The sequence below is a fragment of the Apteryx rowi genome, unplaced genomic scaffold (genome assembly GCF_003343035.1).
Source record: "Apteryx rowi isolate R43461 unplaced genomic scaffold, aptRow1 scaffold_178, whole genome shotgun sequence".
Classification (NCBI taxonomy): domain Eukaryota; kingdom Metazoa; phylum Chordata; class Aves; order Apterygiformes; family Apterygidae; genus Apteryx; species Apteryx rowi.
In genome coordinates this window covers 1,545,940-1,568,839 of record NW_020448063.1, presented here as the reverse complement: position 1 = coordinate 1,568,839, position 22,900 = coordinate 1,545,940, and the positions used below count along the sequence as shown (strand labels likewise).

The following is a 22,900-nucleotide window of genomic DNA, read 5'->3' as shown; positions in this document are numbered from 1 at the left end:
GAGATATAAAGTGAATATGAGACCAAATTATCCTTTGTGAAGACCAAAAGAAAGTGCTATTTAGATCTTCTAAACCAAATGCTGACTATAGTTGAAATGTCAAAGGAATTAAGCAATGCTAAAACTAGTGTGGCATGAGAATCAGAACTTTAGATTTGCTTTGAAATTTAACCTATCATACAGTATTTTATACTTCAGAAAATACTATTCATTGTAATTAGGAAACATTCTGCATCTATGTGAAAATGCTTCACAATCTAGTATACCATATGGTATCAACAGTAAAGGCAGAATTACGTTTTCAAATTTGTAACTCTTCTTTTTCTTAATCTGTTTAACATAGTTAAGTAGAATTTTGAAAATGTACTTTGCAGATGGGTACAGCTTTGGCATACTGCTACTTTTTGAATCAACAGGAAAAAAAATCACTGATTTATTCCCTGTAACCTGGTGTTACAAATGTAACATAAACATTGTGTCACTGGCCATATTATTTTACAAAATGAGAAACATTTAAAACAAAATTTTTTAGCTTTTTGTAGATTAGATGGCCTCATAATGTTAAGTGAATGGTAGCTAAACATTTCTATGTATCTTTGATTTATAAAATACTTTTGTATTATTGATTATACCTCTATTGCTTTCATGAGTTTAAAAAGCTACTTAGTAGAGTTTAAGCAGCTATGCAAGTTTACGGAGTTAGYTTCACGTGATATTTTTTCCATGCAACTCATACAAAGGTTGGTAATAGCTCTTATAAAATTATTTGCTTGATAACCAGAAAAAATACTATTAAAATGGTGCTATGCAATCCAGGAAGATGTGCATATTGGTGCAGACACTCAGTTCTTTCCCTAGATTTATGTGGGTGTTCTGTATATATTTAAGACTAAACAAAGCTGATAGGAGCACCACCATAACAAATCTTTGGTATTTATAGATCAGTTAAAATAGTGCAATTAGTCCTGCATTGTAATCCATAGACTTACTTTGTTATCAATAAGTTATAGAATACTCAAGATACCACTTATTTAAAAATTGCAACAAAAGCAAAAATAAAACGAAGTTATCTGTTTTCCTTTTTCTGTTCAAATACTTGTAAATCAACATATCCTGTAATGGAAACAGACCTGCAGAAGTATTTTGTTAAGCCTACTTCTTATACCATTCTGCTGGCATAAGCTCATGAAGAAGAAACTGTTTGAAGAATACCTTACAATACACAAAACAGCATTTCTTTGAAGGACTGTTGTCTAAAATCAAAGTCTGAAATCTTGGGGACAGATTGCTGCTGTAAGTAAATTCTCATAGGGTTTTCTCATGTCATTGAAGACAACTAGCTCAGTATATATTCAACACTAAGTATCATATTATGCAGCAAATTTTGTTTACTGTGTTCTTTCTCTTGGGGGGTGTTTAGTGGATATATGCAATTATGTACAAATGTACTACTAAAGAAAATTGCTTGAGCTACGTGTTTCAAACTTTCGTATTACGTGGACTTCAGCATTTCTGAAGAAATAGCTTGTCAGGAAATAAAATATGCCTAAAACTTAAATTAGAAGAACATGATATGGTAGCCATTATTGCTTGAATGAGAAATAACTCTTCCATGGTTGCCAAGTGACCACCATCCTGTATGTCAAATAGGGAAAAACGAATGAATAGTAGAAGTGTCAACTTTAGCTGTATTTTCAGAGTATTTGGAGCGAGTCCTCTGGTAAATGAACTTGCTGGGTCTCTGAAAGTCTTTTGTTTCTTGTTAGCAATATCAGCACATCTTTTTGACTTGTTTCTTTGTTTCTTAATATTGAGCTGTTAATACTAAGCATGGAACTTGGGCTCTTTAGTAAAACTTTGTCAAATTGCTATAATGTTTTAGATAAGGAAAGTAGACCATTTAAGAAGCTTGCTGCTTTAAAAAAAATAAGTTTCTATGTTTCTAATTTTCAGATGGATTCTCATTCAATATTTTTTAGTTTATGACACAAGTAATGCAACTGGAAAAGTGAGGTTTAATAATATCTGTTCAAATAAAAAAAATCACTTCAGCAGCGCTTATGTTTCATTGTTCATAAACCGTTGTGTAAGAATTGTTGTGCAAGTAAAATTACGTATGGTAAAAAGGTTTCTGAACAATTATCAAAATACATATTTATAGGAAATGCGAGGCTGGAAATGCTTGTGTGTTTTGAACAAAGTATTGTTTTGACTTCATGTTTTGGCTCAGAATATTAAAATGAGAAATTTCAGCCACTTGCAAATTTTTCATGATATTTTGAGTTAATACCTTTGAAACAAATGTTTTTCCATAAATATTTTTTGATGCATTGTTGCCTCACTAACTTAATGGCAATAACAGTCAATACGTTTAAAATGTGATTAAAGCAAACGGCTCTATCTCACAATGGGTGATTAACAAGTTCATTCCATAAATACTGGCAAACTTTGAGAATAACATTCTGATAACGTAGTATATGCCTGATGTAAACAGTTTCTTAGGTTCACATGGGAGAGTTTCCGAGGTTTGTAGGGGCAAGAAGGCAGAGCTAGAATTAAGCACAGGTACACCAAATATTCTGGGCTAAGCTAGAGGCTAGCGGGTCAGCCGAAGAGCCTGTGCTGGTACCTCCTTCAGGATAAGACAGTGCTCTCCAGGGATGGTTGTCAGATATTTGTCCTGTACTAAATACGATGTTTCTCTCATGAATTAGTATTTAAGCTTCAAAATAGCTTTTGCTTGATAGTTGTAGTCTGGCCCTCCTGCCTAGGGTTTTCAAGCCCAACTGCTGTCCTACAGTGAGCAACGTATCAGCTTGCTCTATTCAGCTCTCTCATATTAAGGTCGTTATGCAGCCATCACGCGGCACTGAAAGGCCTGTGCCAAGTGTCCTCGCTGGTGTTACAGGATGCTCTGCTGGGGCTCTTCTCCCTTTTCTCCGCCACATGCTCGGCAGGTGCCTGGGCATCAGCCGCGCCAGCAGTCGTCTGTCGCTTCATAAACTGCCGGTGCCTACTGAGGCTGCCCACGATCTGCTCCAGATACGCAGTATATTCATGTGTACCCGCCGGTTTGCACAAATTCAGTTCTCGGTATATTATATTAGTAAAAGGTTATTAACACTGTGTGATATAATACGTATAAGGGCTATACACCAGTTAGATTTACCTAGAATATGACAGAAATCTCCACTGTGGCGAGACTTTTAACTTTTGAGTTGCAACGTTTGAGTTGCTTCATCCCATTGGCAGCTGATGCGAGGCTGCTCAGTGCTACTTCCTGCCCTCTGCCCTCCTGTTTCTATGGCATTTGAAACAACATCGAAAGGTTTATGTGACCAGTCTCTCTCTCTCTCTCTCTCTCTTTTTTTTTAAGGTATAGTAGAAATAAAAAGGTAAAATTATATTTAGTTTTCAGGATATTAAAAAAAATGGGTATTCCTGTATGACAAGAAAAAGCAAGTCTGTTGCCCTGTGAACAACTCGCTCAGGTTTAGTCTTCTGGGTGTAGGGGTGATAATGGCTTGCCCTGCTTATTTAAAAAAACAGATTCAACTGTTTTGTCAGTTGATGGCTTTCTAAACATGAAAGTTGACATCCTCTTTTGTGCGGTATTGCTTCAGTAGAATGAATCCTTTCTTGTTAACCTTCTAATGTAATTTGATACAGAAAAATACAAGGGTAGTATTTTGAAGAAAATCCAAAGTGAGGAATAACTGTCTAGGTAACAGTGCTGTAGGAGGTTACATAGAGCACAACTAAGGGGATCGCGTTGGAAAAACTTAAGGAAATGTGTCATACCATTGTGGAAAGAGAAATGTTACTATGAAATATGTCAATATATGTTGTATGTTGCTGCTGTGGTTATAAGCTGATGTGTTTAAAAACCCCTAGTTCTAGACAGTTCTAAATCAGGATATTAGAATGCTTTAGGCAACAAACTTAAAAAAAAAGACTGGAAGATAACTGAAAAGATAGAAATTACAGTTATTACAATTGATGAAAACAGGTTGAAGCTATTTTACTAAAGAAAAGACTACTTTTATTTGCTTTAAAGATTTTTCTGTGTTCACTGGGATGCAGGTGAGCTGGAAAAAAATGGGGGTGAAAAAAAAATCTACTTGTAGCTGAGGAGATCTCAGCTAAGTTTGTTCTGGGATAAAGCTTGCTAATGCTGCGGATAGCTAAGCTCTGCTGCAGCAATTAAAAGGTTTTGGAATTGCCACCCAGTATCACGGAATAACTGAGGCTGGCCGGGGCCTCTAAAGTAAGTGTCCTGGGCGAGCTTAAAACTGGGCTAGAGGGGACTCTTTCGGCAGCAGGCAAACGATACCTGCTCAGAGCAGGAAGGAGGAGGAACTAGACTAAGTTGCTTCTGGATCTCTGTGTCCATGATCTATATGATAATTAATACAGTAAATAATTTTTTTTCTATTTTTTCATTGCAGCAAGAAAAGAATCAAGAAAGTTCACGAAATAAAGGTAAGTGCTAACTATTTTCAAAATGTAGAGATTCCTGTAACTAACACAAATTTAACACTTAATAAGTTGGTTAAATTGTCCAGGCAGATTGTTTACTGAGTACTGTGGTATTTGAAGTGACAAAAATATACCCAGGGAAGAGGAAAGGGGAAGGAAATGTAGAAAATACAGTTAAGTTACTGTTTTTGGAACTCTTTGCTTGAGATGAACAAGGCTGACTGCTGCAGTATGGATGGGATGGGCCGCATGGCTTCTCACTAAGTTTGTGAATTAGACTATGAGTCTTTATTATGCATTAATGAAGCATCAGTACAGTCACCTTAGATTTTCCCTTTCCATTCAGTAAATCCATAATTGGATATGATTCCAATTTATTTGCAGATTAATCATGTCCTTAGTAGGCTTCCTTCAAAAATAACTGTCATATGTGTTTTTTTGCATACAAATTTTTATATTTTCACTGCACCTTACTCTATACCAGTGGTAAGCACTACCTGAAATAGAATATCCAGGTTAAAATACAGCTCTGTATCAAGGAAATTAAAAGAATTCAGAACCCCAGATTGTGGATTTTGTGCTTCTTTCCAGCAAAGTCAGTTAAGAGAGAGAAAGCCTAGACCTTTTTGTTGAAAATTTGCCGAGCAAGCAATGAAAGGTGACATTGCCAATACAACAGGTGCAAGGATTGTTGTCTTGAGATGATAGGTTCTTATGGAGGTAGGCTACGATGCGCTTTGAAAAGGAAAACAAGGCAGAAGGGGAAAGAATGTCCATCAAAGTTAAAAAGAGAGGAGGAGTGAATTTAAGTGACAAATTAACCCACATCTTTTGTATTGTTTTGGGAAGCAGTGCTTAATCATATCATCTGCGTTAGCTGTTCTTAATTCACTTATTTATGTATCACATTAATCTCGGTTCTTTGCTTTCCCTTGCACTATGGCTACACACATGAATCTAAAGATAAGCTAAATCTGAAGTCTGGGTGGAATTGTGTCAGTGCAATGAAGCTGTTCATGACGATGTGATGATTTGCAACACCTGAAGGCCCTATGGTCCTTCATCTGAAGAGTGTACATACATAACAAAATAAACCAAGAAAACTTTCAGTTTCACCCAGTTTGTGATTTACAACTTTCTTTTCTCTTGAAGTTCCTTTTTTTTTTTTCCTGAGGTAATGTAATATAAAGTTGAATCATCTAGAGATTTAGTGTGTGTACCCGTGATGTATTGTTCAAAAACTTTTTTGCCTTCTGATGTAATACAAATTATATGAGAGTGTGAAACTCGGATTAGATTACAGAAATCAGAGATTTGTGAATACTTAGTTTTAGATAAATTGAAAACTTAAAGCCTTTTTCTACAAAGAAAGATGCTGAAATTGTACATTCTTTACAAATCTAAATTATCTCAAAGTTATATTATGGATGAGTTGACATTTCCCCCCCTCCCCCCCACAGTTGTCAGGTGTTCAGTCACTATGCAGTGAGGAACAATTAAATGCAGAAACAAAATAATGAGCTAGTTAGGAATGTTCATCATGTTCATTAGCTGTTAGTTTAGCTAACTAATCAAAGAAATAATTTTTAAAGGATTATGAAATATTGCTCACAACTACAGCCAAAAGCAAAGTGTCAAACTCTACTTGAAGGGAGATATCCATTACCTCCAAACATGCAGTGAAATTGGTGCTCAGCGGCACAGAATTGTTGTAGTTATATCCATAACATCTCTAGAGAAAATCTTTAATCTACTGAATTTCCTACATGCTGTGCATGTCTCTGTCTAAGCTGACAATTCAACTGAGAAGATTTCAGTGGTTTGAAAGAACATTCAGGCATAGGGCAGGTTTTGGAAAAATGATGCTACTTTTCTACATATGCAGACATGCTTATAGTTAGTTGCTGAATTTTTTGTTGGGGGAATTTCTCTTTTTGTATTCTTTAAATTTCTTCTTTGTCACTGCAAAATTTCAAAAAGTATTGATATTTTATTATTTACTTATGGTACGTAAGATGTTATACTTTTTCTGCTTAAAGTACTGGATGATTGGATCAAATAATGCTAAATTAATGTTTTTGTATAAATATTCCTGCATTGTCAATGATCCCCCACCCTTCACATGCGGTATCTGAAAGCCTTGTGTTCTATTTATGTTCTTGTGAGAGATGTAAATATTACCTGAGTTCTCAGGGCAGCATTTTAACAATATTCCTTACACTCCATGCACATGACACTACCATATATAGTAAAGGGACAAAAACACTTTCTGAGATTCCTGAAATATTCTGAAATTTTCAGAACCCATGTCATCTTTTTAATTTAGAGAGCAATTGCAACTCACGTTAAACATCCCTACCAAATGAAACTATGTAGCTCTGGAGTGCTTCATAATTCCTACTGATAGTAGTATTTCAGTATCTTATTTTTACCCAGTACTTCTTTAAGTTTGTATTTTTATAAGACAAGAATGGTGCAGAAGAATTAAAGTCAAATGCCTTTTGAATGCAGTAGGATGAAGATATTAGTAACTAGCACCATTCTATAATTTTTATTATATTATAAATGTATAGCAATTTCTCATGTTACTTCACTTATGGCCATGAAATAAGCCTGATTCCTATTAATGTTTCAATAATGGTGGTGGTGATGTTTTGTAGTTTTTGGCTTCTGCACAGTCATTTTTCTGACCCACTTGTTTTTCCCATCTGTTACTTTTACTGTCAACCACAGTGTCAATCATGCATAGAAGCCAATACTCAAACATACCCTGTTCTGCACTAATCCCATCTCTGTCTGATCTGTGATATTCTCTTTCTTGTTTCATTTAATGGATAGCAGAACTGTACATACACTGTTTAAGCCCCCCCCCCAAAAAAAAACCCTCCCCCACAAACCCTGTTTTTATCTAAAAGTTTTAGTATGTGTAAACTTCCTGATACTTCTGAGAACTCTTTCCTGAATGAAAATGATTATCACTAGTGCACAATACAAATGAAATGAGCTTCATAACACAGGTCTTCTACTTAATAGTGAACACATTTAAACATAATATAATAGTGACAGCAAAATAAGGTGCCAAAATGTGAAAAGGGCTGTTTAACTTTGTATAACATTGCTTGTTTTATAGAAAATATAAAAATCACATAAACTATATAAGTATATAAATATATATAATGCAATAAAAAGATATTAAAATGTGTAGTCTTCTATGTATATACATGCACTCATGTACAGATGTAAAAGTAATATGTGCTGTATAACCTATTATGCAATCAAATACCAATCATTTAAATCAGACTTATTTAGTTAGTATATGTTAATAAACAAAAACATAATCTAATTACAGATTTAGTTCTCCAAAGACACATTTTCACATCACAAAAACAGGGCAAACAGTCGCCAACTAAAACCTTGGTAAAAGTTACTTGCTGGTTTGGAGTTGCAATTTAACTCTCCTCACCTCACTTTCCCAATGTTATCACCTTCAGACAAATGAACAACATTTAATTCCAGACCTGCAGTATATGATAAATTAGACAGTTTCTAATGGATTTGGAAATATGTCTGGGATAGCGGAACTGGTGTTGTATTTAAGCAGCATGAATAAATTTGTTCGTAGCTGATCCTTAATTTAGGAGACTATTAGGTATTTTCAATAGGGTACACTGTAAACTCTTAAAATGGGAATAGTTTCTGAAGAATCAGAAAGCTGGCTAGCGTTTTTGCCAAACTTCAAAGCCATATCAAGCACTTTACTGAGAAAAAATATGGGGGCACAATACTTCCGTTACCTGCTAATGGTTCAGATGACCAATAGCTGAACTCAGTCACAGTTATTTTGAAAATCTTACTTCTGCAGATAAACTTAAGTATAAATTATGGTACTATCATTTTCTTTTTAAGAATTAAAAATTACTTCTATGTAGAAAAGCTCTATATACTATGTGCATTCAAAAAAAAGGGGGGGGGAAATCTACCAGAACAAAAAAACATGAAAGTACTTTTGAAAAGATCATCGTTTTTCAAATATTGAACAATCAGATGATACTGTACACAACTCATCCAGTTTTGGCTATCTACTTTGGCATCTTAAAGAGCAATTAGTGAAAAGCATAAAAACTATTCCATCTGAGATTTGGAAAAAAATGCTTTTCATAGCATTTGCAAATAAAGATATGTTCATATAAGTAAATGAATATTAACTTGTATGATGTTAGTTTAGTTAAACTACATTTTAAAGAATACTGTTCAAATTTTTGCAAGCCGGTCTTGATCACCTGGACTTTGAATGTCTAACATACAAAACTAAACCGGACAGTACTGACTGACAGCATTTTAATTACAAGCTGAATTTCTCATCCTGTTTGATAGTTTTCATTTTATACTCTCCTTAGTATTCTGGATGCAAAATCATTGGTGACTCACAGATGAGTTTCAAAAATGTAATTCTTTACTATTATGAACATATTGTCAGGCTTTTCTGATATCATTAACAAACATCTGTTCCTTTTATGATCTTTAGCTACCAGAAATAAGGAGCATACCATACGAGCATCACTTGCATATCTTACTTGCATTTTGCTCCTTATAAAGACAATATATGTGCACAACGTTTGTGGCCTTGCTTAGGATTCCAGAGAGTCCTTGTAGTCTTTTTGTATACCCAGATGAAAGTAAACAAGAAGGAGGACAGATAAAAAGTTAGTGCTCAAAATTGAAATCAACCAAAGGACAGAACCAGTAAGGCCTTAATTCAATAAATGTAATTATTCTTTTTTTTAAGTGACGAATTGTCTTAAGATGCTTTTGAATGCCAATGGGTGAGCAAACTGTTATGTATATCTTGCAGTATGGCCCTCTTATTCCTTTTGATACTGAACAAAGCTGTATATGTTATGATGTAGAATATATTGCATATGAATTCTATGTCACATTAAAACAATTAACTATGGCAAAAACCACTGTATTACTGTCTGTAATGTGTCAAGTGGCTCATTATATCATGCCTGTGAGTTTGCAGAGTCATACTATTTTAAATTCAAATTATTTCAGAAACTTCAACAGACTTGTATTATGCAATTTGAACCAAATTTGAACTGCTGTATCTTGCCTCCTGGACTGAATTGATTAATGTTTTGGTATGTCACACTGGTAGACCAGCTGATATCAGAAAAACTTGTATTGTTTTAGAGAATATATATAAAATCAGACAAGTTAGTAAATGTTTATCCCCAGATGTTCTTTATATGGGAATGTAGCTGTTAATTATCTGAACAATAACATTGTTTGTTCTAATATTCTTTTCTTTATGGTTATGTTCTAACTTACCTGATTTAGAATACAATTTTATGAGGTAGACCGAGGATTGTCCAATTTCAGTGTACCAAATACTATTCCCTTTTCTCTCTTCCATTCTCCTTCAAAGCCAACTCAGAGTCATGTCTCTCTTGTCTGTTAGGAATTCCCATAAGAAATGCAGCTCTCTGTTCCACTGGGACAATTCTCCATTCTTTTTCCTTGCCATACTCCTGCAAGGCACCCACAGATACAATCTTATTAATTTAATGCAACTGTTACGTTATTAATTGAATGCTGTTAATTTTTTATTATGGAATGGCTTTACCATGATTAGCATTTATAAAAAATACAATTTTTTTTTCCAGTTTCTGAACCAGTTCAGAGTCTGGTTATGAAACACATTATAAAGAAACAAAACTCTTATCTGTTAAAATAATTTAACCATTAATTAAAAAAAATTTTTTTGAACATACCTGAAATCCATTGTGAGCAAGTAAAATGTGTGGGTCAGATATCAGTCCGAATTTAATTCTACTAGTTTCAGTAAAATCATGGAATCGTAAAATGTCATAAAGCGTTGATTTAATTTTGCTTTTCAACCTTTACTATCTTCTCACTTAAGCCAATATAAATCTAGATAATATGTTTGATAACAATATAATTACAGAGATTTTGAAAATATACATTAAGAGAAAAGTCTGTGTTGTACTACACACTTTTGTGACAAAGTTCTCCTATACAATGTTAAACAAAGTATTAATTGAAAAAGCTAGATTCCAGTTCTAAGATCTGTCTGTTAAGAAAGCACAGTATTTGTAAAGTAACCTAATCAGACTCATTACTGATGTAATGCCATGGAGATGCTGCAAGGATAACTAGCTGCTATCTTGAATGTTATATTCAAACTATCCAATATTTAAATTATTTGATTTTAGTCAAGAAAGTAAGTGAAAGTACTTAAGCAGTAACAAGTGAATAGAGCTGGTTCAGATAGAAAAGAGAGAATACAGAATTGCACCATTTAGTATATTTTGAAATACAGATATATATTCTGTACTAATGAAAACTAAAACAGCAGTTTTAGTGTGGTGGCATCTTGGGGTGAACAGTATTCATATGGAGTTTCTTGACTGCTATTGTTTTACTTATAGTGTACTTATTTCAGCTTATGATTTTATTTTTGACTTCTTGTTGGCTCCAAAGTTTATAGGTCCACTTTTTCTTGGATAAGTATGCATATTAAAATGATAATAAACGGAAAGAAAATAGCTGAAAATTTTTGCAAAGTTGTTATAAACCATGTAAGAATTCTTAAGTGTGATTGTTTTTATATTCAGAATAATGAGACAGGACTGTAATTTGTTTTTCCTAAATGGACTTATTCATTATTTCTGCCAGTAATCTAGAATTACTTGAAATATCACACTTACTAAACTGTTATGTATACTAGTGGTTTATAATGTACCGAAAGTAAGACTTTCCTGATCTATGAACGTATAAACCAACTGAGATATGGGAGAACATGAGTTCATTTAAGAGTTCAGCAGGTCTGATCCTCTGTTATATACCAGTACATTAAAAAGGCCAAAACACCAAGATGTTTAAAAAGCAAGGTTTATGTTTTTAACATTTAAAAACCCCAGAACCTTAACTGGATATTAAGGCAAAATATAACCAAAGAAATAAAATACTGTTATCTTGTATAGAGCTACGTATGGGCATTTATTACGTTTGACTTCAAAATTTGTAGGCCAAATTTGCTTGGAGAGAGATGCATGCATGCACGCGCGCGCACACACACACACACACACACACACGCATAAAAATAATAGTAACTGGAAAACATAACCTCAAACAGAAATAGAATAGGTATTTATTACCTACCACATTACCTACTGATTACCTAGAGCTTGTAAATATGTGTATTCTAAATATGTGTGTTCTGAAACCTTTAGATGTATGCACGTGCCAAAAAGGAAAATTAGAATTTGAAATCCTAATATACCAGAAGGTACTTTTGTACCAAAAGTAATTTTTATTAAATATGCTCAAGAGGTGTGTTTGTGATGGATTAAGTACCTCTGTAGATAAATACAGAAGGCTAAAGTTGTGGTTTTGCAACAAGGCCAATACGTAATGCTGCTTTGTGTTGGGATTTGGATTTTGTTCTTTGGATAAAATGTACTAAACTGTCTTCATCTTATCACTGTCCGTCTATGTTTTATTTTTATTTTTTTTAGGCAGGAGGAAAAACAATGTGTATAGTTGTTGAATATTCCTTGTCCTGTGCCCTGGTCAGCAAATCAGGTGTTGGAATATGCATAGAAGGTTCCATCTACTAAATTGTATTCTGAAATAAAAGTAAATGTTCTGGAATATTTTCAATCACATGTGAATGGTATACAGTCTGTCTCCCCTTTCCTTGATCGTGGCTTACATGCTTGTAGGGAACAGTGCATATGATGCCCATACAGTATGAGTGAATTTAGCTGATAAATAGGGAAGCTAGTGTAAAAGGGAGATTTCTTGCTTCATCTTCTGTCTTTCCCTAGCAGTGCAGATGCACAGAGTCTGTTCTAAAGCTCTGCAGGGGCTGATCTTCATCCATAAAAGAAATAAAAGAGACATTGTCAATAGATTTTATAGAATTAGGTTGAGGGTCTATAAGCTATCAGAAAACTTTACAAAAGTAATTTTATTTTATTCCATGTGCAAGTTTAGACTTCATTGGCTAAGATGTTAATCCCAAATATATTAATTTGCACGTGTTCAACAGGTCAGAAGATGCAGTCTGTGCCTCTCAAATCTCAAAAAATGATTTTTTTAGATAAGCAGCAAAAAATTCTTCCTCTGTGTTACATAGTTTATTACATAGGAACAGTCAATAAAATATAAAATTGGAGGCATTATTTACTTTTTTTTCCTGAGAACTTAATTTATTTACATACATTTACTCTTGTTTCAGAACATGTTTATTCTGTTTCTGGAAGAGAAAAATAATCAGTAATAACTTTTTTGTTTTTATAACGGTTACCACCTTGCTTTTGGTGATACAATAGTGTTTTTGTGTCTCGAGTAACATGTGACTGATCCCATTGGTGTGGTTAGTTGAGGAACCTTACAGGGTCAAGTTCTACTCATGGCAAGGACTGCAGACTGTAGCAAACAGTAAACAATTTAAAACATCTGACGAAAATATCTTGGGGGGGGGCGGACAAACAACACATACTGTCTTGAAGACAACTAGAGATACCTACTGATAATAAAATTCATGTATAATGTGAAATATAATATATATAAAAATATATATAATATATATTATATACAATGAGAAAAATATATATAATGAGAAAATGTGAAGACAAATAGTATTTCAACAGTGTTTTATTGCATTTCTAATAGAAAGAAATTCATACAAATTTTATGTGACTTAGCAGCAGCTTTAGGAATTACACAGCACAAAACAATTTCTTTATGGCAGAGAAATTGGCATTTACTGCCACCCCCTCCCCCCAGTATAATATTCATGTCATTCAGGAAGTTTGAGGGGGCAAAATGGTCTCTGTCAAAGATTCAGGAAAGAACCCTTCAGCAAGGTGATCTAGCTACACTAACAAGAGATACACTGATTACTTCTGTATGTAGCAACATTGCAGGAAGGCAGTAGAGCTAACACAAGAGAGACTTGTACCCTTATCTTCTCTCCCCCCCCCCCCATGTCGTCTTAAAATTTAGGTTGCATTCTGTTAAATTCTTAAATCTTTGAAACAGACATTTTGAACTACAGTAGAGAGATCATGCTCTACAGTATTCATGAAGTTTTTCCCTATAGTGCACAAAAACTTCATTTGAACAGATACAAAAGATAAGAGATTCAATACTGGGAGAAAAAAGGGGCCTGAATACTTAGTGAAACATATTCATTCCTGTTAAGACACTACTGCAGAGAAGTTGCTCAAAGGATGAATGTAGCAATTTTTGCTTATTTAAATTTTATATACATAAGTTTGACTAACACTCTAAATCTTTTCTTTTTCCATGTAAATTTTGTTTAGAGGTTTCCATGTAAACCTAGCTTCTCTTTAATTTGAACAGTTAGAAATATTTGAGAGAGCTTCTTGCGCTGTTTTGGTACTTGTATTTCTGATGTAGGCTGGTGAGAGGAAATGAAGCACGGAACTCTCTTTTTCTCTAAGTTAGCGTATTTTATTCTTTCTTTTATTATTAGAGTTGTGTAAGTTGAAAATTTCTGTTAACAATTTCATACTCTCATATATTAACATTCCTTTCTGAGCTTAACACCAGACTGACTTCACTTTAAAGAAGAAACATTCTGAAGTATGTGTATTTTCAATTACATGAGCTTTGCTTTACTTTTTTTTTTCTTTTTTTCTCCTTTAAAAAAAAAAGTCGCAAACCACAGATGACTCATGAAGTAGTTTGAAGTGTCTCTTGAGCACTGAAGTCCTGGGCTAAATTCATAAAGAGAATCCAATGCAACGAGAAAGTATACTTTTATTCTCTAAAACACATAATGTAAAGATTAGTGCAGTGTTTGTAGGCTGTGCATGTCATGTTTCTCATGTGTAGGGAACATGCATTTGATTGCACTAACAATAAAACACTAAGAATGTAAAATGGGTCATTGCGTGTTAACAGCTGTAAAGCTTAGAGCTTTCATGGCTTTGGTGCATTTAGCTACACCGGTTTAAATTGTTACTACCCACCTCTTCTGTGTAGTCCGCTCCTTTGTAGAAGGTTTCTATTCTTGTAATGAAGAACGAAATATGATTTGTATCAGCTCCATGGGTACTTCAGTGTAGTTTAGCATGGGGGCAAGTCATTTCATAGTACGTGTGATGTAGATGGCAATTGTTACGACTAAAAGTAATAAATACACAATGATAGAAAAAGTAACCTGTATTCATGTAGCAGAATGCTGAAGCAAGATAATTTTCATATTTAATACTTTGAAGCTTCTTCATGGAAAGGATTTCCAATAAGAATAATGTGTGTGAGAAACTGTTATAATGCTAGGAACTATTCCATTTTAAGTATAAATCAATAAACAATGTAATGGCCAATAAATTCTAATTTTGGGGAAAACAAAACCTTTCATTCTTTATGCTTTTATTCTTCTATAATGTAACTCTTGCTTTATAAGAAAATCTCAGTATAATCTTATTTAAAATAGTCTGCTATGGTATCTTGCAACCGAGGAAAAAGGCAGCTATGATATTTATACCACTAAAAAGATGTACATAGAGCTCCTTTTAAAAATCCACAGGGATCTTTGAAAGCTCTACAAATATGCTTTTTTTCTATAGATACAGATTTAAATAATAATATAGACAATAGTTCAATGAGGTTGCTCATATATGAGTATTTAAAGGAGAAGAGTAATGCAGTATGCAAAGAAAGGAAAATGTTTTAAATAAGCAGTTGTCCTGAAAGAAAATGTGAAGTCCAAGTGGAGCATATAACATCCAAAAAGCATATAATAACATGCTGTTATTTCAGAAATAAATTACATTCAATCTATATTGTTGCACAATAAATACCTGTAAATAGATGTCTTTTTAATTTAAGTAGCATGCCACTGGTTTTTACTGTACACTTGTAACAATAAAGTTTAATAGCAATCAGCTACCATATGACTTGCAGATAGTATTTCTGTGCTGTTTATAGTCTATAAAACATTTCTTTTAAGAACATTTGGGCAGAAAAACAACAGATTTATGTTACACAGGAGCAATTTCCTTATGCATGTCAGACACAGAATTGCGTTCTGCATTCATTGTGAATTTTTAGAGTGGTATTAATTATATATTGAGCATATACTGTTTTCTCATATCTCTTACATGCAATTTAAAGGACAATCAAAACTTACATAGCCTTGGAATATAATTCCAGTGAATACAATTTTTTTCTTCATGCCTGTCCCAAACTTGCAACACTGTATGTTACTCAGATACCAGTTGGAACAATCACCATATTCACTTTTTGCTTTACACTTTGCATAGCAAGGGTTGATGCATTTCATTATCCATTAAGGTCATGTTCTAGTTTCCTCCAAGTACACTCTTTTGCTACTGCTTCAGACACTAGAACGCTATTAATAGTGTCAGATCCTGTTAACGTTTACATCATAACTGGGAGCAGATATTAAAGTGAAGTACAAATTAAAGACTGCTAAAATGCCTGCCACTAACAATTATGGTGGGGCAGTATTAAATTTCTCATTTGTTTCCAAAGGTCAGATTAATAAAGCTGCATGGCACATTATCATAAAGGGTGGACCCAGCTGTCTGTTTTGATTATGCTTAAAAGCCTAGTGTTTCTAAGGAGACTTTGCAAGGAATGAATGCATCCATTTTAACTAGCAATTTTAACTAGCAATTTAAATGTGGGTAATTATTAGACCCTTTTCTGAAAAGATCCTAACCAGAGGTTGCTGTCAATCAAATGTCTTTCTACTTTTCAATTTACAAATATAAAATGTAGGTTTCTCTTCTAAATTCCTTTTGATCTTCAATCCTTAAATTTTCAATAGTTCCTCAAGTACCTGAAAATCTATCCCATTAGATGTATCTGTTGTAAACTAAGCTGTATTTGATATTAAAAATAGACCTAAGCACATCTATTCATAGAAGACTTAAAATTATTGGGTTTGTTCCCCCCCCCCATTTTTCCTCATTTCCTTGATTCAGAAGTATTTTCAAGAATCTAATTAAAAGAAAGTGTTTGTTCTCTTCCCAGAAAAGGAACAGCAACAGCTTCCTGCTATTTTTTTGTCTATATAGCAAAAATATATATTAAAAAAAATTTTCTTTATCTTCCACTGTGAAGAACTTACTTAAGGGTCTTTAGGAAAAATGTTGATTCTATGGGTATCTAGTACCCATATAAATACATGTATATGTATAATAACACTATTACGATGCTAATAACCTATAAATAGGAAAAATTCCATGGTGTCACACAAATGAGCATGACTCTTAATATTACAGGCATATTCCCCATTCAGCACTTGAAACACTTCCACTGTTTTAAATTTAGGGAAAGGCAGCTCATTGCCAGGTGGACACCAATTCTTTTCCCCAGAAAATTTACAGTGGAGCTGAACCCCATTTACACACAACTTCAGAAAATAATTTCAGTATGAAGTGACACTAATGGGCTTCAAATGAGGCAATTTAATCTTGTGAAGATGTACTTTTTGGACTGTGCAGATGTTGGTTAGCCATAGTTATTCCATAGACTAGAACTGGAAGTAATTATTTAAATTAAAATGTAATTCAATTAAAACAGTGGATAAATAGTTTATAGTTTATTTCTCTGCAGTCAAATTAAACATTATGTTTACACTGCAGGAACTTAAGCAATTAGTAGAAAAAGATGGAACACCTCTTTGATTATGTAGTTGCATACATCTTTCAAAAGAAAGTGAATATTTCCTTTCCTCCCAATCACTGAAATTCCGGGTATTTTTTGAAATATCTCTTTAAGTTTGCTCAAATGTAGTGTGAATCAGGCCTTTGGGGGGTGGGGGGGAAGGAAAAGTAGTGATTAAAAAAATCCATAGAAATGAATAAACAAAAATCACAGCATACTGTGAAGAAAAAGAAAACTATTGGTTTGGCAAGAAGTTACTAGTAGCAGTACTATGGTCTGGATTTTGAACTGCTTCAATTTTCCATTTTCTATTAATTGCCCTGCTGCAAAACTGAATTTCTTGATAAAATGTTGGAAGCATTGTTGTTGCAGAGAAAGATCTCCATCTACTGCTGAAAGAATCGAATCATTTACAGGATTATATTGAAAATGAGATTAAATTTGTTAGTACAAATTTCAAGGAACTGGAAATTTTTTTTTGCTATATCAAGGTTATAATTTTGAAATAGAAAAGGAGTAAAGAAAAGGGATATTAATCAATTGCCTGATGATGAGTGAAGAGTATGGTGGCACAGAAAGACCAGATGTGATCATATCATTATCAAGGAAGGTATTTCCAGTAGATAAAGGGAAATAATAAAAAGTATTATATATGGCACTATTGAAACTTCATCTGACATACTGTATCCATGTCTGAATGTTCATGTTTCAGACTGAATGTACGCTTGAACAGGTACAGAGAAGGACTACTACAGTGATCAGAAAAAAGAACAGTATATTTTATATGTGAAAAATAAAGAACTTCAATTGGTTTGCCTAGCAGGACTGAAGACTGTAAGAGTTGTGACTGCTAGCTTCCAAACACTGGAAAAGGATAAGGAACTACTAAGTTGAAAAGGTGCCAAGATTATTGTCATTTTAAAACTTAGAAGAATGTATTCACAAGAATGCACCATTGCTCTTTTAAGACCATATTTTCCCAGATGTGCTCTGAGTTCTCTGTAGTCCTTTTGAGTGAAAGATCCAATTAATTTGTTCTTTGAGAAAGCTAATCATCACTCCTCACTTAACTACTGTTGGAGACAATACTTGACAAGAAGTTTTTGAGACAGGACTTTCAAATTAACGGGTCCCTGTTTTTACACAGTTGAAACCTGAAAGTCTTAGGAGAGGTGTCTCCTCAGCTCTGAGCCCTCTGAGCTGAGACACCCAGAACACTTTTCACCCCCAGAAAGAATTTCCCTGATTCTGTGAAACTGAGGAGGAAATTTGGTGCTTTGCAGTTAGGCAAATTTGTTTGAGTTCATATAAAGTAATGAATGAAAAAAGTTCAGGAAAATTACCATTTGCCTGAAGGACGAGAGACCCATAGCCACTCCTTCAATTGATGCAAGTCTTCCCTTATCCAGAAGACTAACAAGGTAATCTGTTWACAGGGCAAGGTAAAATGGTTCCATCTTGAGTATGGTAAAACCCACATTTTCTTGCCTCCTGACTTCCTGTGTAAAGATAATTCTTATTTGTGTAGCCATGGCCCGAGACATTTTGTCTAAAGCCTTCTTCTTTTTCAGTGTTCTTTCCAATCTGTGCCCCATTTTGTGTAAGCAAAACTTTCATTTTTCATACCAGCTATTCGTAACTGATTATGCAGAAAGTAAGCCATGTTCTCAGGAGAGAGGAGGCTATTTTTTCTGCTCACATGTAAGGCTTTAAAACACGACTGCCCCTGCATATCCAAGGGTAGAATATGATCTTCGAAGCTCCACAGCTTTTATAGATCTTCAAGTAGTTGAAGTCACTTCTACTTCTAGTGTAGTCATCTGATGCACAGCTTTCATTTTTTGAGTCCAAAGAGCAGAGGACTGTACAGGATAGGCTGAATGAAATAACTCGGATGAGCATCCAGTTTGTATCATGTCTTTACCTGCTTATTGTTTGTCCTTTGGCTTATGCTTCCATGTCCCATTAGATCCCTTGGGGTTCTGATGAATCTTCAAGAGACAATTTTATTTTATTAATTAATTTTTCTTCAAATTTTTTCTACCCTTTAAGTTGTTTTGTTAAATCTTAAATGAATCCTCCTTAAAATGATTTTTTTGCTGTATATGGCATATGAATAATTGTCAGAAAAAGTTTGTCTTGTAAAATTGTAGTAGTCAAGAACAAGGTTTGCCAAGTTTTATTTTGCTCAGACACTTAAAGGAGAGCTACATTGTCACGTACTATTGTGACAATGGCAGCAACAAATTCTCATTCTATGTGGCCCTGCACAACTGCAAGAGGAGGCATTTGGCTGTTTAGGCAAGAATTGATCAAAAAATGTTTATCAGCATTTCCAGCCTGGGAAAGAATACAATCGAACAGATTTTTGTCCATATACCTCTTAGAACTGTCTTGCACAGGGATTGGTTAACAGATAAATCCTTGACTGATAAACTCGTGGATGGTCCTCGGATAAATACTCAAAGAGATACGGTATCCTTTGACACAAATGATTGCACATCTAAATACTGTTTTATAAGCAAAGTTCTCTGTACCCAGAAACAAGGTGATATAGTAGGATGTTTTCTCCTCTTCATGCTTGCTGGACTTTGTAGAATACAGAATCTATTTGCCTATGCTGTGCACTAGTTATGAATTTTTGTTTTTCTAGCATTTGGCTTCCTGTCTAGACTTAGACTAAGTATAGTCTTAGATCACGATGCTGGCAGGGTCTCAATGCAAAAATTCCCAATAATATGATTCAAATTGCTCTCAGTTCAAATTACACACAAAGAAAGCAGATACAATTGTGAATGCTGGCCCACTAGCAATAATTAGTCAAATCTTGATGTCTTCATACTCTTAAAACTCCATAAAAATCATTGACAGTGCTGCTTGAATAGAAATTTAAGAAAAAGGCAGTTCTATTATTATTCAAAAATAAATAAATCTCAGAATATTAAAGTAAGCATTTTTCTTAGCTGTATAAAATGCTGCATGGAGCTGATTAAATAAAAGCTCTCAGGAGGAAGGGAAGAATAAAGAATTTTAGCAAATAGAAAGGCATACAAAAATCCCATTTATACTATATATGCCACAGAGGTTCTAATTAGCACACATTGATTCTTCCTCATAAAATGTAAAAGCTGTGATTTTTTAGCTTTAAGGATAATTGCCCACTAAAAATGCACTACAAATGGGGGGAAGAAAACAATAAAATAATATTCTGCTATCATAATTTCTATGCCCAGAGGATCATTTATGCAGCTTGCACTCTGATCTAATTAGCAGTACCCTCACCTTCTTTCCCCCAGAAATACTGAAAAATCTTGTTACTATTTGTAATTGTCACTGACATCTCAAAATAAAAGTAGTATGCTGTTACAATTATGATTAACAAAATAAAATTGGCAGAACTCACGCAGCATAATAAAACTTAGGGAGAATATGTATATGTTGCTTAAAGAGTATTTTTAGGGTTGTTCAACGTGCTCACATATAAATATATATGAATAAACATAAATATGTGTGAATACATATGCAGACATACATATACACACACACAAAATATCAGGACTAAGCCATAAAAAAGACTATTTTTTTCAGTTTTTCTGTCCTTTTATATTGCTGGTGTTTGCAAATTGAGCAGGGAATGAATCATGTGAAGTATGAACTTAGATTCCCACTTACTCATAATGAAGAGTGTCACAGTTACTATGCTTTGTAACATTTGAATCAAATGCAGGTTAGTCGTAATCTTTTTGTTATTACAACTTGATAAACATAATTTATAATATTGACATTAACTGATCAATTTAGATTTTTGTTGTTGTGCATCACTGAAACATTTGTTTTCTTAACATCTGGAGATTGAAAACTCTAAAACAGGGGGGTTTCATACGCTCTACACTTCCTTACAAGTCTGCCTAATGAAATTATGACCCCTCTGCAGGTACTTGCTATTTTCTACTGAAGTTTGAGAGATTTAGCTCTGATGCTGAGGTAGGGGGGCTTAAATTAGATCCCTAGAAAAGTCAGTGAAACTATTTTAAGTACCTTGCTTTAGTATAAGAGCAGCAAAAGCATGTGGAAACAAGTCTGAGTACTTTTGTTTTCCACATTGAAAATTCACAAAAAGCTTGAGAATGATGCTGAATGCAGAAATTTGAACACATGGTAAAGATGATTGCCTAAAATTATGTATTGGGCTGGATGCTGGTGGTAGTATAAATAATTTTGCACATAGCTAGTCAACATATAGACTGTTGATCCATTTGAAATAGACACTTCTCTTAGGAACATACACTTTCTAAAACAGGGTTTACATCATCTAGGGAATTTTACTAACAAAGGATGAATGTGGTCATATAAAATGCTACATTATGTAAAGGCAAATTTTGCTAGTAAAACTTCTATAACATACACTAAGCCTTAATCCTTTTTTGCTTTACAGGGACATGTAAATCTATTTGTTCATTCTATTTTACCTGTGTAACTATCTACTATATTGTGCATTGGATGCACAACAAAGTATGGATCACTTCCATACACATATTTACCCGCTATACAGATTCTAGCACGCTAAAAGTCCTTGCTGACCCCAGTGATTTCAACAGTATTTTCTCTGGATATAGGGATTCATTCATACAGAGTTTCTGGAGGACAGGAGCCTCTAGTCCCTCTTAGCTTTCTCTTACTGGCTGGAAGGCTGTGTAAAGAAAACTGGATAGGTGTAATTTATATTCCAAGAAGTCAGAAGAGAATCTGATACTAGAAGCTAACTTAAGGGGCAACTATTTTAACTTTTGTCTTCTTCCAGCTACTTGGCCTATATGCAATCGAACTCAGTTTTGCATGCGTTTAACTTACCACAGTTGCTTCCTTCTGTAGAAAAAAACTTTTTTTTTACCATGAGGACAGCCAGGCATTGAAGCCGATTGCCTGGAGAGGTTGTGAGCTTTCCATTCTCAGAGGTTTTCAAGACCCAGCTGGGGTCTGCTCTCCTGAGCAGCTTGGGCTGACCTCAAACCTGGCTTTGCTTTGAGCAGGAGTTTGAACTAGAGGCCTCATGAGGTCCCCTCAAACCTGAATTGCTTATGACTTGATGATTCTTTGTTCTGTGGGTTTCTAACTTTGTGTGAAAGTATGGTTAACATTACTGAGAGCACTCTAAACTTTATTGATAGAAAGAAAAATCTTCCAATACTACTCAGCAATATATATATTTTTTTCCACAGGTTTGTAATTGTAAGCTTTACTGGTCAGAAAAAAATATATCCATGATTTTTAAGTGAACAGCAAATACGTTTGACCATTCCAAGTGCAATTTTCAAAAGTGACTGCTATTGCATGTTGAATGACTATATTAGAACCCTTTTAAGAGCTCTGCAGTAGAAGTTTAAATACTGTCTTTTAAAAAATTTTCAGTGTAAAAGAAAATCTTTATTGCTGAAACATGGGGCTTGTTTCTGTTGTGGGAAGTGGTCAGATTGCCTTTATGTAACAGAATAAAAGCAATGTCATGCCATGTCACAAAGATGAACTGTATCAAATAACAGTTTTTTTAGGCTTTATATATTCTTCACTACAACCCCCAAATATGGGCATATTGCTGCTCCAGAAGAAGTCCTGGAATTAGACTGCTTCAGTTATTTTCTGATCCTTTTGTTCTTTGACTTTTTCTGGTGGCAATGTTTAAAGAAAAAAAAAAAGAAAGAAAAACAAATACCTCATCAACTCTGTA

The 22,900-nt window shown here is 34.1% G+C and overlaps 1 protein-coding gene across 2 annotated transcripts in view; it reads left to right on the top strand.

Moving 5' to 3' along the window:
- The window catches only part of FSTL5 (follistatin like 5), a 301,991-nt gene that overhangs the window by 18,822 nt on the left and 260,269 nt on the right, over positions 1 to 22,900 (top strand). For both annotated transcript variants that reach the window (XM_026061240.1, XM_026061238.1), the window contains exon 2: positions 4,449 to 4,482. In XM_026061240.1, the coding sequence (XP_025917025.1) occupies positions 4,449 to 4,482 (34 nt within the window). The remainder of the gene's footprint in view (positions 1 to 4,448; positions 4,483 to 22,900) is intronic.